The sequence below is a fragment of the Rhincodon typus genome, chromosome 8 (genome assembly GCF_021869965.1).
Source record: "Rhincodon typus isolate 14 chromosome 8, sRhiTyp1.1, whole genome shotgun sequence".
Classification (NCBI taxonomy): Eukaryota; Metazoa; Chordata; class Chondrichthyes; order Orectolobiformes; family Rhincodontidae; genus Rhincodon; species Rhincodon typus.
In genome coordinates, this window is record NC_063339.1 from 11,523,453 (window position 1) to 11,536,390 (window position 12,938).

General features: G+C 41.1%; 1 protein-coding gene across 6 annotated transcripts in view; it reads right to left on the reverse strand.

Moving 5' to 3' along the window:
* The window catches only part of LOC109911155 (poly(A) polymerase type 3), a 328,417-nt gene that overhangs the window by 9,246 nt on the left and 306,233 nt on the right, over positions 1-12,938 (reverse strand). For all 6 annotated transcript variants that reach the window (XM_048599805.1, XM_048599804.1, XM_048599803.1 and 3 more), the window contains 5 exons: positions 10,235-10,356; positions 9,082-9,203; positions 4,062-4,171; positions 2,865-3,070; positions 1,019-1,123 (listed from right to left, as the gene is read on the reverse strand). In XM_048599805.1, the coding sequence (XP_048455762.1) occupies positions 1,019-1,123; positions 2,865-3,070; positions 4,062-4,171; positions 9,082-9,203; positions 10,235-10,356 (665 nt within the window). The remainder of the gene's footprint in view (positions 1-1,018; positions 1,124-2,864; positions 3,071-4,061; positions 4,172-9,081; positions 9,204-10,234; positions 10,357-12,938) is intronic.

The window sequence follows — 12,938 nt, forward strand, 5'->3', positions numbered from 1 at the left end:
AAAGTCAATTTTCAGAATATTCTTCACTAGTTGAATTCATACCTAGCACAAAAGATGCTATGGTTGTTGGAGTTCGATCATCTCAGTCCCAGGACATCATTGTAGACAGGGCAGCATCCTTTAGCTGCTTCAATGACCTTCCCACCAGAGGGTCAGAGTTGATGATGTTCACCGATTACTTTGCAATGCTCAGTAAAATTCACAACTTCTCAAATACTGAATCAGTGCCCTCATTTGGCTAGACCTGAGCACCATTCAGGCTTCAGTTAATTCACCACATTGTGCTAGGAAATGACCATCTCCAACAAGAGAGAAATTTAACCATCTGCCCACATATCATCACAGTGAAGCCTTTCCAACAATCCTGTCAACACTGACCAGAAATTTTGTGGCTGCATGAAGTCAGAGGCTAAGAATTCTGAGTGTAACTCACCTGATACTTGCCCAATACCTATCCACCGTCTACAGGTACAAGTTAAGAATGTGATAGAGTATTCTTCAGAAACTTGGATGTGTACAGATGTGGCTCCACCAACATTCAAGGAGTTTAACATCATCTGGGATAAAGCAGCCCACTTGACAGGCACTCCGTTCACCACCTTAAACATGCACCCCACCCAGCCAATTCACTGACATACAGTCGAAGCACTGCAGCAACTTGCTAAGGCTTTTTCCAAAGTACCTTCCAAACCTGCATTCTATAATATAGAGCAGCAAAGACAGCGCCCACAAGTTTAAATTACACACCATCTTGACTTGGAACTATATCTCTGTACCTTCACTATCAGTCCTTGATCCAAAAGCTGGAATTCCTTCCCTGACAACCCTGTGGGTGTCCCTACACCACTTGGACTGCAGCTGTTTAACGAAGGTGGCTTACTATACTTCTCAAAGACAATTAGTATTGGGCAATAAATACTAGGCCAACAAGACAGGTTCTTATCCCATATATAACTAAAAAGTGACAGAATATTTGTGCACAAATTTAGTGACCTGTAATGAGAATCAGTTTACTTACATCTAGCTTCTTTCTCTTTGGTGAAATTTCAGATGTCTGAGTCGATACTCTCTTCAAGTTTTGCAATGGATTTTGATCAACAGTTACACCGTTCATCGCAGGTTCCTAAGCAATTACCAGAAAACAAAGAGCAACCTGTTGACTGTTATTCCTTTAAGGGCCACCATTTAATGGACGGTCTTAAATGTCAAATAAAGTAAAAATCTAGATGTACGACTGATAAAATAGATATTCATATGTTACTACAGTAGAATTAATTGCATTACATTGGTATAGTGGAACAGAACATCAGAAATAAAAACAGAACCATCTGGTCCCTCAAGCCTAACGCACCATTCAATACAAGCACAGGTTTCAACTCTACTTTCATAAACTATAAAAAAAAGCTGTGCAGCAAGAATTATGGTGAATCGAAATCAGAGTATATAGGGTTCTGAAAATAAATACAAATCTTAGATATCACTTCCTCAATGTACAAAGATTGGTCACTATCACCTTAGCCTTTAGATTAACTTGACGGCTATATGGTCTCAGCAACACTGGAGTAAACCTCACCTGGTCAACTGACCATTTGAAACACAAGAATCCCATCATGTCTCCACTCCATATCCAACAGGAGTTCACCTGTACATCCTCCAACCCGGTCTACTGTATCCATTGCTCCCGATGGGGCCTCCTTTACATCGGTGAGACCAAGCGTAGATTCGGGGACCGTTTCGTGGAGCATCTGCATTCTGTATGCAATAATCAACAACATCTCCTGGTTGCTAACCACTTTAACTCCCCCTCCCACTCCCTGGGTGACGTGTTCATCCTGGGCCTTCTCCAGTGCCACAGTGGCGCCATATGCAAACTGGAGGAGCATGTGGCTCCATCTCATGAGCCTACAGCCCAATAGCCTGAACATAGAGTTCACCAGTTTTAAAATCACCAAACCCCAGCCTCATCCCACGTCCAAACTTCCCTCTCATTCCCGCCTCCTTGACCTGACACAACCTGTTCATAATCTTTTGCACCTATCCGCCCCACCCTTTCCACCGACCAATCTCCACTACCCCCGACCTGCATCCACCCATCACCCTCCCACCTAGCTATCCCCAACCCCACCCCTCCTCCCCCTATTTCACAGCTCCTTTCACCCTCCCCATTTCCGTAGAAGGGTCTTGACCCAAAACATCAACTTTCCACTCCTCGGATGCTGCATGACCTGCTGTCTTCCTCCAGCTCTACACTGTTATCTCTGGCTCCAGCATCTGCAGTTCTTGCTATTTTCGAATGTCTCCATTCTTAACTACTGAAAAATTCAGAGCAGCCTCGCTTATCCTCAACGGCCAGGCATTCTTTTCTTGGGAAAAGAGATCTTATTTAGCAGTCAATGGGCTGCAACAACCATGGTGCATGCAAAGCTTGGATGTCTTTTCTTGACTAAATCCAAGGTTACAAACACATCAGCAAATTTCTCAAGCTTCGCCAAACTCAATGATCCCATCCAACATGTAAATGGAAAAAAATCCTAGCCGCTTCTTGATCTACCTTCCATGTCACATTACTGAGTCAAATTAGGGGATCATTCATTACCCAAACAACCAAAGTCCCGAGTCTTGCAAATCTGAAGCACACAGACACTTACTAAGAGAGAATCAGCTCAGTTCCATTTTTACATTAGGATGACTTCTTTCTCTTTTCCTCTTCATCCCCAAAGAGATGGCAAATTAAATTAAATCCCTGCATACTAACCAGCAAAATGAGTATTTTTTTGACAAGAGCAGAAACAAATTTAAAGTTAGAATAATTGCAAAGTACAGTTTTGAGATCCTCAACCATAGGAAATAACAGGTTCTCAAACCTCCTTCTTTGCAGATTCATTTGTCGATGGTGATGCTGGTCTCTTTCTCCCAGAGGCAACAGGGCTGGATGCTTTTGTGGGCACATTTGGGGGCTGACTGCTGACACATGTAGGTAAAAGCCGGGTGACTAGCGACTTTGGCTGTGCGATAGAAGCAGGTATGGATGAGGCCTGAGGAATGTGTTCACTGGTTGACGAAGATGAGCCTAAAAAACAGAGGAAAAAAATCCACAAATTATCTAGCTATTCACATGAACAGACCTGAAATATTGCACAGTGGAATAATCAATTCTGACTTCTCTAGCCCTATCACAAAGATGCTAAAAACTGAAGCACCCAGACTCTCATGCCTGACAGGTATGATCTTTCCTGCTTTTATGCCAGTTCAAACTCTCTACCATCACTGTGACCTTCTTTATTGTTTGAAACAAATTCAACCTCCACATACAATTAAGACAATGCTGCCCTCGGACAAGGGGAAAAACCTGTGCCTTTAAGCAATCGCAATACAATCAAGGAACTTGTTCCTCTGTGTTCAAGCTAATGACCTGAGATCCAAGTCTTTGCTTATACCTTAGGTTGGGAGCAATTTCCCTCAAAGCTGTGTACATTGCAGTCATCCAAGGAACAAGGCGGCTGTACAAAGGCATTTGCTTTCAGATTACCTATGCTTCTCATCTGAGTGCAGCTCTCTGACATATTGTGGCCCTTTAAGATCCATGCTCGTTAAGCTTAAGAGGGACTGTGCAGCGCAACAACAAAAGGTTCAGACAACAAAAGGAAATCAGAGGGAACACTGACTAAGATGGAACTTAGCTACAATAATCAAAACTGCAAAATAGCCAGGTTACCATAGATCACTTACTCTGTAATTAGAAAGTAGAAAATACAACATTTTTTTAACAAGGTTCAGGTTTTTAGAAACAAACAATATTGAGGGGTGGAAACAGATAGAAAAGATAACAGCATAATTTTATTTCACGGTATAACTGGTAAGTGAACTGAATGACCAAGTTAGAATTACAGCAGAGCTCACTGAGCCCAGGCACAGCAAGAATTAGAAGCAAATGATGTTGTCCATGATAAAAATGAAATCGGTAGGACTGTGACATGTGCCCTTAAAAATGGTTAAGACTCACTTCCAAGAACACATTCCTTCATTTAATTTTTACTCACCCTGAAAGGGTTGCTACTTACCCCCTGAGCTGGGAATGGAATTTCTTTTGGAAGGACTAGTCTCAGATTCCGGCTGTGCTTCTGAATTCTGAACACTGCTTGCATTCACTGACAATGCTGCAGTAACAGGACTGTATAAAGCAAGAAAAGCAAAATTAACAAACAGCACACTTACACACAGCTAATCACAGAGCTATCACAGCACAAAGACAGCCACTTGGACTGTAATGTTTGCACCAGCTCTCCAAATGAGCAAGGGTTAATTCACCATTTTTGCATCCCTACAATCTTCTCTGTACCATGCACATTCCTTTACAGATTATACTAATTTCTTATTAAAAGCCTCAATTGAACCTGCTGTCATCAGCAAACAAGGTCAGAAACCACATGACACCAGGTTATAGTCCAACCGGTTTATTTGAAAACACAAGCTTTCAGAACCTCAGTCCTCCTTCAGGTGTTAGTGAGAAAGGTAGTATCAGACACAGAATTTACAAGTAAACTATCAAAAGGGGCATACACCACTCAGTTAGATTTTAATTGATTAATATGTATATGTAAATCCCCGAATTCCTTTCAAATCACTGTCCTGAGAGAACTAAAGGTTTTATCAGCGTAAAGAAGTGACATTTTAGGTCAGATAATGCATGTTAGGTTAAGGCCTTGTTTAGAATCTGTGTTTTGGTTTGGAGTCAGACTGGCTTTATTTCCAAAGTAAGAATTTATAAAATGCCATCTTGACTGACTGTCTATAAATTATGTGCTTTTTGAACAATATAGAATGTATCTGCAAATACAAATTCACCCCACAGATTCACATATGCGTGTGCGGGAGCGGGAGATGTGGGTTCATGTCGCACTACAGGTAACGCACCACACTACTCTTCGGCACATGTTCTCGCCCCCTTTCGTACATGCACACACATGAATCCACAGGGTGAATTTGTATTTGCAGATACATTCTATTTTATTTTAGTCTGATACTACCTCTCTCACTAACACCTGAAGGAGGATTGTGACTCCAAAAGCTTGCGTTTTCAAACAAACCTGTTGGACTTGGTGTCGTGTGATTTCTGACCTTGTTCACCACAGTTCAACACCGGCACTTCCACATCAGCGAACAAGGCATTCTAGATCTGAATTGTATGAATATGTTTCTCATTACTCCATTTAACTAAATTCTTTGTCCTCTCCTTCATCTTTCCACCAGTTTTCCCTGCCTGCTTTATCTAGACCCCTCATCCTTTTGGGCAAGAGAATACAATAATAATCCAAGAGGGTTCATGTGCTTTTATTTTAAAATCACTTCAGACTTGCTAAATTTCATGCATCTCAATTCAACCAACAATTGTTACGTGATGCTTCACAGGTAGAGGACTGGGTTACCCTATAAGGGTTTTAGTTCAGAAATTTTCAATTACCATGTCTGTACATTAGCTTCAAGAACTCCAATAGAGTAACTGATCTCGGAGTCATGTCTCCAACAGGTCAGTATGAAGTATCTGCTGTGTCGGTGATAAGAAATAACATTTTTGTTCTAGTGTAATAATCTGCTCTTCATGTTCAGGCTGCAGTGCTGTCTAGCAGCAGGGCAAGAGAAAGAAAGCCAAATGTGTAAGCCTCTCCCAGTCAGTGCACACAACCTCTCCATCAGTAGATCCACAACAACGCCTCATGAAAACGTACAGAAACAGGGTCTTTCCTGGCCCCTGTGTAAAGCCTCAGAGGAGGTTGAGCCTCAGTGTCCAAGCCCACTGGAATGTGGGCAAAAGTACTCTTAAAGCAAACCCACAGCTGCAGGCATAACTTTGCTTTGTGGACATCTTGAAAGAGTTGAAGGCTGGTGGAGTAAACCTCGACAAAAAACAAAATCTGAACTGGAGACCTAAGGTAGAGGTATATTGAAATCTGTCATCTTTCCAACAACTTTTGCAGCAAGTCAGTGTCATATGTAGTGCTTTGTATTCCTTTCAACTCAACTGAAGAGGTTGAGAGGAAGGCTTGATATTTGGGCAGCTCAGGATCTCTGTACATAATGCACACTTTTATCCAGAGGACATTGCAGTTTTATTGCAGAAGATTAACGTGCCTGACTTGACTATTGTAGAGAATGGGTGCTGTGTGCCCTGGATGGTGGGAGAGTTTATGTCCCACTGGTCAGCCACAATAGTTGGGCAACCCTTCTTGTGTAAGATGCTGACCCAGACTCCATCTTCTGCAATGGGTGCTTGGAGTTGGTCTCTGCTCAGGTGGATACAATCCATTACACTACATAAACAAACAAATCAAAACAAAGACGTCAACTACGTAACTGTCAAGCTAGTAAGTCAGAACCGTGGGTGACGGATCAACAGACAACTTCCAACTGATGAACACTGCTCTGTGTGGATCATGATGAATGGCCTTCCTGTGTTGGACATCACAGACGAGCAAAGGTAATGAGAATGGGCAGATGCTACTTGAACTTTGCTGCTATGTGCTTTGTAACCTTTCAGAACAACCTATGTCCTTAATGCAATAGGTCACTGGCAGCAGCAGGATCACCAGAAATGACACTGTTCAGACAACTTTCACATACTAATATACGATAATACCTGGTGTGCTTCAGGGTTAGGATGCAATCCTTTAAATTCTTTCAAAGCAAAATGAGGATACATCAAGGTCAGCAACATTGCTTATCCAAATAATAAGCCAAAAGCTCCTCGATTCAATTGAACTCACATTCACAGCATTCCAACATTAGAGCACAGAAACAAAATGGAACATACTTCAAGACACCATCTATAATATTGCACTTTCAATATATGGGAAGCAACAGCAGAATACAACCGAGTGTTTCACAGTTCACAATGGAATCAATCATTGAAGCCAAATGGTCCAGACTAATTATGGCAGATCTGAGCAAGACACTGAATGAAGAGTTGCTTGAAATGAGTCCAACAGACTGCCTGGCAGTGTGCTAATTAAGACTGGTTACAACTTTGCTAGAACATCCAGAATATCTTTCAATACAACGTTTGCTCGGGGCATTACGAAGGGACCAAAATGAAACAGACTCTAAAGAAAATAACCCCTTTGAAAACAAAGGCAAGCAAGATCATCACTAACTGCAGTTCGAGAGATGGCTTGAAGACTACCTGAACTTGTACTCTCGGAAGAACAATGTCATGACATGTTCTAGACATCACAGAAAACTGGGCATTGAAGGTGCTTTGCAAAACCAGTGACATCTTTGACATGGGCAAAGCGATAGGTGATGTAGCTACACCACCTGAATTCACCAAGCATTGGAAGCCACTCCTCCTGCAGCACTGGAAAATGTTTACTCCGACTGTTGGGAGGGAGGGAGGCAGGCACCAACCCCAGATGTGCAATGTGAAGACTGTGGTCCTATAGACAAGAATAAGTAAATACGATCAATAGGGAACTTCCTGCTGAGCAATACTGGAGAAGGATTTGCCCAGCTTGTCCTTGTCAGACTGCAAATCCTAGCCGAACACATCTGCCCTGAATGCCGGTGTTTTCTCAGCACTGGAAGATCTTCAGATTGGTGGCTGCAAGAGAAATAGAGACCACTATACAGGGTCTTCCTCAATGTTAAGGCAGTGAATCACTTCAGAGGCCATCTACTTAAACTTAAGTTGGAAAAAGCTGGCTGACAGTCAAAACTGCTCAATGCAATCCCCTCATTACACGAGGGCATGATGGATAAGAATAGTTAGAATGGGAATCATTGAATCCCTAGTGTGGAGGCAGGCCATTCAGCCAAGAGTCCACACGGACCCTCCTAAAAGCATCCTATTCAGGCCCACCAGCTTACCCTATCCACGTTACCCCATATTTCCCATGGCTATTCCACCTAGCCTGCACATCCCTGGATATTGTGGGCAATTTAACACTGCCAATCTACTTAACCTGCATGTCTTTGGACTGCAGAAGGAAACTGGAGCAAATGGAGGAAACCCATGCAGACACTGGGAGAATGTCTATGTGGAGTCTGCACAGTGCTAACTACTGAGCCACTGTGCGAACCTTATGAATACCAACCTTTTCCTGGCTACAATCAGTTATGAAGATGGGTCTCTGGACCCAAAACTATTTCTCTCTCCATAAATGCTGCCAGCAATTTCTGTTTTGGTTTTGGATTTCCAGCGTCTGCAGTTTTTCGTTGTTCTGAAATTACCACAGGCACAAGAACTGCAGCTTATGCAAAGTTAACTTGAGAACACCAAACTCTAGATCTGCTGAGCCTGATTCCTCAGCACACTCTTCATATAAATATACTAGCCAAGAGAAAAGGTTCAACCTTCACTATTTCTGACATATTCTGGCATCACTTGGCAGGCCACAGTCACAAGATCACAAGTCCTGGAGAACGCTAATTTTATCAGCATATACCAATTGCTAAGCCAACAGCATCTGTGCTGGCTTAACCAGATTCACTGGATGGATGAACCAAAGACGTTCTGTATGGTGAACTAGCCAGTGGGTCACAACCTTCTGGGTGACCTTACCTGTGTAACAAGGACAGCTGTAAGTAAGGATAGTGGACATTGACAACTAGGAGACTTTAGCTATCGGCCATCACCTCTAGGAAGCTGACTGTTCAGAGAAGCTTTGGGAGAGACAGGCAGTGGCAAACTCACGAGGGGGCTTCTAAGGAAACAAAGGCCAACAATTGTGCACCTTCTCAGCCCATTATCTTCCATTTCAGTAAATACTGCAGAGACTGCCACGTCAGAGTGGCGTTTCACACCGGGTGTTACTTAATACAGTTGACTACCATAACTCAAACCGTCACCTTTCAAGATGAAAAGTTGCCACAGATGAGATCACATGCATGTGTTAGTTTATCTATGAAGATTAATGTTTTATAGGTCCACTGGAGTTTGTTCCACCACAAATCCCCATAATTTTCCATTGCTTTTCACATTACACGATTTTAAATTCTAAAGCCATATTCTAGATATGGTGCCAAGACAATAGATTTACAATAAAACCTTTGTTTAAAAACAAACGCAGGAAGTAACATCTGTGTTACCTCTGTGGGCTGCTGGAATTCTGTAATGGACTAGAAGGCACTAGCAAGCTGTGGTCACTGTCCAGAGAAGCTTCCATGCTATTTTCATCATCACAGTTGGCTTTGCTCCCCTCTAATGAATGCTTTGGATGAAAAAAGTAGTTTCAGCAAAGTTAGATAGCAAATTCAGAATCCGCATTTCTTGGCACATTTTGTAAAGCACTATGCATAGCGGGAAAAACAATATTAAAAAAAATTAAGTTTGACAGGTCTTGGCCACAGCAACAGATCAACTTCTTTCAAAGGTGATAGTATAATTATCTGGTGAGATAAATAAAAATAAATTAGAAAGAAACTAAACCATAAGCCAGGCCTCCTCAGAACAAGATCCACTTCAATAGGTTTCAGGACTAGTATCGTACAATTAGCCAAGAATATGATGTGTCTGATTTTGATTCATAATAAGGCAAAGGATATGGCAGCCTCAATCAAAATTGTATCATAGCAAAACTTGGTGCAATATGTGGGGAACTCAATTCCTCCAAGCATTGAATCTTATGGGGTAGCAAATCCCTTGATACTTTCTGGTTGCAGACAAAGTTTTTTTTATATCCCTTACCCCTGCTTTTCCCTCTTCCACTGTAAGGAAGAATCAATGCTCTAGTGTAGCCTGATAATTCAACATTAAATTCCATCAATGCAGAGAATTTAATATATCCCCCTGCTGGATACTATTCAAATAAATCTTATAATCTTATTCATAATTGGGACTAATATTATAAAAAAAAAATCAACAAAAGCTGATACTAATTGGTCAGTGGTTTGATAGACTGAATGGAAACAGAAGTACAACATAATTTTTTAATAATTGTCAAATGATCAAGTAAAACAAAATAGTTTCCATGGAACAACTAAAGGTATAATTTCAGTAGACAGAAATTAAACCCAATATTACTACTGCATTTGAACAAAAGTAATTTATTTACAAAGGATGATGGCATATACGAGAGGTGACAATGCAACGCAGCCACAGATTCAATTTACCTTGCTATTATTTGTTCTTTAATATGGCGCACTAATTTAGCAGATGCTTTTTCTTAACAGACAAGGGAGAAAAATTATTCCATTTACAGATCAGTTCAATTTAAGTATAATAAATTATGTGATAAATTACCTTTTTCTTTTTTTGCTGGACATAACTAGGTAGAAGCAAATGGAGCTGTTTCCTTTTCACATGCATTGCTGCAATCCTCATATCTGTTTCGAACATTTTGCTGTTCATTGCTTGTCTATAAACTGTAACGGTAGGTGAAATTAATTTTCTGCTACTGAATTACTTTGCAACTAAAACTGACCAAAAGGTCCCATCCTTGTCAAAGGTTCCTATAGAAGAGGTGCCAAAAGCATGATTTTCTCTCAACTGCTCAAACAGCAAATAGCAAAGTACAGGAGCTGTCACCACGGAAAATGGAGCTTGGTCGACAACGTTCAGACATTGTCGAGATCATACCTACTTAATCATGTTTGGTAGCAAATGACATTTTAATTTAAGGGCATGGTACTTTGAATTTCTCTGCATGCAGCACCTTAAAGAGGCCCACTTGAGCTCCTGAACATTTGGGCTGCTGTGCTATTAACATGAAACAGTCAAAAACCATGGGAGCCACTTATGTCTCATTGGCATAACATGCTGGACAACAAGCCCTATTATTCCCAGGGTCATCACAAAAATTTAAAGTGTTTTAACAGAAGCACACAAAATCCCCAATTTACCAGTCTGATAGACCCTGGATAACAGAAAACAGACCAAGTTTCTGTGCTTACCACGAATGATTAATTATTACAAGTCAATAGATTCTGTTAAAATAAAAAAAACAAAAGAACTGTGGATGCTGTAAATTAGGAACAAAAACAAAGTTGCTGTAAAAGCTCAGCAGGTCTGGCAGCATCTGTGAAGGAAAAAACAGAGTTAACGTTTCAGAGGTTCTGAAGAAGGGTCACCGGACCCGAAACGTTAACTCTTTTTTCCTTCAATGATGCTGCCAGACCTGCTGAGTTTTTACAGCAACTTTGTATTAGATTCTGTCATGTTGCAGCTGTACAGACTTTGGTTAGGCCACAGCTGGATCACCATGTGCAGTTCCGGTTATCACACTACTGTGTGAATATGATTGCACTGTAGGAGAGATTCACCAGGATGTTTCCTGGGATGGAACATTTCAACTACAAAGACAGGGTGGACAAGCCTCAAGTTGTTTTCTTTGGAGCAGAAAAGGTTGAAGGGGGAACCTGATAGAGGCATATGAGATGACAGGCTGAATAGAAAGCAGCTGTTCCCTTATTTGTTGGATCAATTACAAGAGGTAGCTTGAAAATCAAAGGCAGAAGATTTAGAAGAGAGTTGAGGAAAACGTTTTCTTTTAAAACCCAGAGGATGGAGGTGGTCTGGAATACACTGCCTAGGAGGGTAATTGAGGTGGGTAACTTTAACCTTTAAAAGTACTTCCATGCAGACTTGAAGTGTCATAACATTCAAGGCTATGAGCCTCGTGAGAGAAAGTGGGACTTGTCATGATAGTAGTGTATTTTTTTGGTTGAGCAGACTCGATGGGCCAAAGGCCTCTTCTGTATGGTATAATTTTTATTACAGTTAAACATATCAACATGTAATTCTACTATTTAAAACTCTAACCTCCTTCTAAAAGCCTCCTACATAGACAGGCAATAAACCTTGGTGTTATGGATGGAGGAAAAACAAATTACTTGGGCAACGGTTCAGTGACACTAGTCCTCAGGATTCAGGTGGTGTTCACTTCGATTCCCTAGTCCTTTGGTTGAGCTTTTCCTTTAAGTTCTTTCAGTTGTTCAGTGGAGCCACAGTCTCTGATTTATTGCTGAAAAGCAACAGCTTACAGTAATGGGGAGAAATCTAGCTTCTTTCAGTCATGTATATGACTGGAGAGGCAGACAGACACATGCTCACCATCTCCTCTTCCAGAGCTCTGAGGGTTTCTCTCAGTATTGTTCACACCCTCAAACCAACAAGTGAAAGTTGTTATCAGGCTGATAAGCTTTGGCATCCACAACTGATCACAATTACACAAACCAATCAGTAACCTGTTGCTGGCCGAATCTCACTTTGTATACACACCCTCTTATACTATCCTCTGTCGATCTTAAAGCAACAGTGTCAACATGACGAAATTTTCGGTAACTCACATTTTAGAAGGACAACAATTTTGTCTTCAGTCCTTTTCCTAACTCAGTCCACAATTAAAAATGAAGTAAATTAAAAAAGGTACAATCTTTACATAATGCAGAAAATACAAAAATCCTAAAGTATTGTATTAAAGCTGAACCTTAGTCATTAAATGATAGCAGGACTAGAACCTGACATCTCTCAGATACAAAGGTATGGTTCAGATAACTGACATCTGCAAGTCAGTTGGAGCAAGTATGGTCAAAAATTCTTCTGTCACAAAAGGGGTGACTTTATTGGAAGAATATCTGCTAAGTTTAGCTTCGTTTGGTCTTTAGTCCTCAGTCTTAAACAGCTTGCTTCTTATTCGCAGACTGCTCCCTGGTTCTAAACCACAGCTCTGTAAGCATTTTGCAAGTTTCAATACAATAAAATCATTCTTCTAAACTCTAGAGAAAACAGGCTGGTCGCTTGAATTTCTCCTCAAAAGGTACCCCACCATCCCAGGAATCAGTCTCGGGAACCTCTGTTACACTCCTCTTATGGCAATTATGTCTCTCCCTGATTAAGATGCCCAAAACAGCACTCAATAATCCTGACACTGTCTCAAGATTCTACTTTATTCAAAGCAAGACATCTTTACTCATTCTTAAGACCACTCGCAATAATGGCCAACATA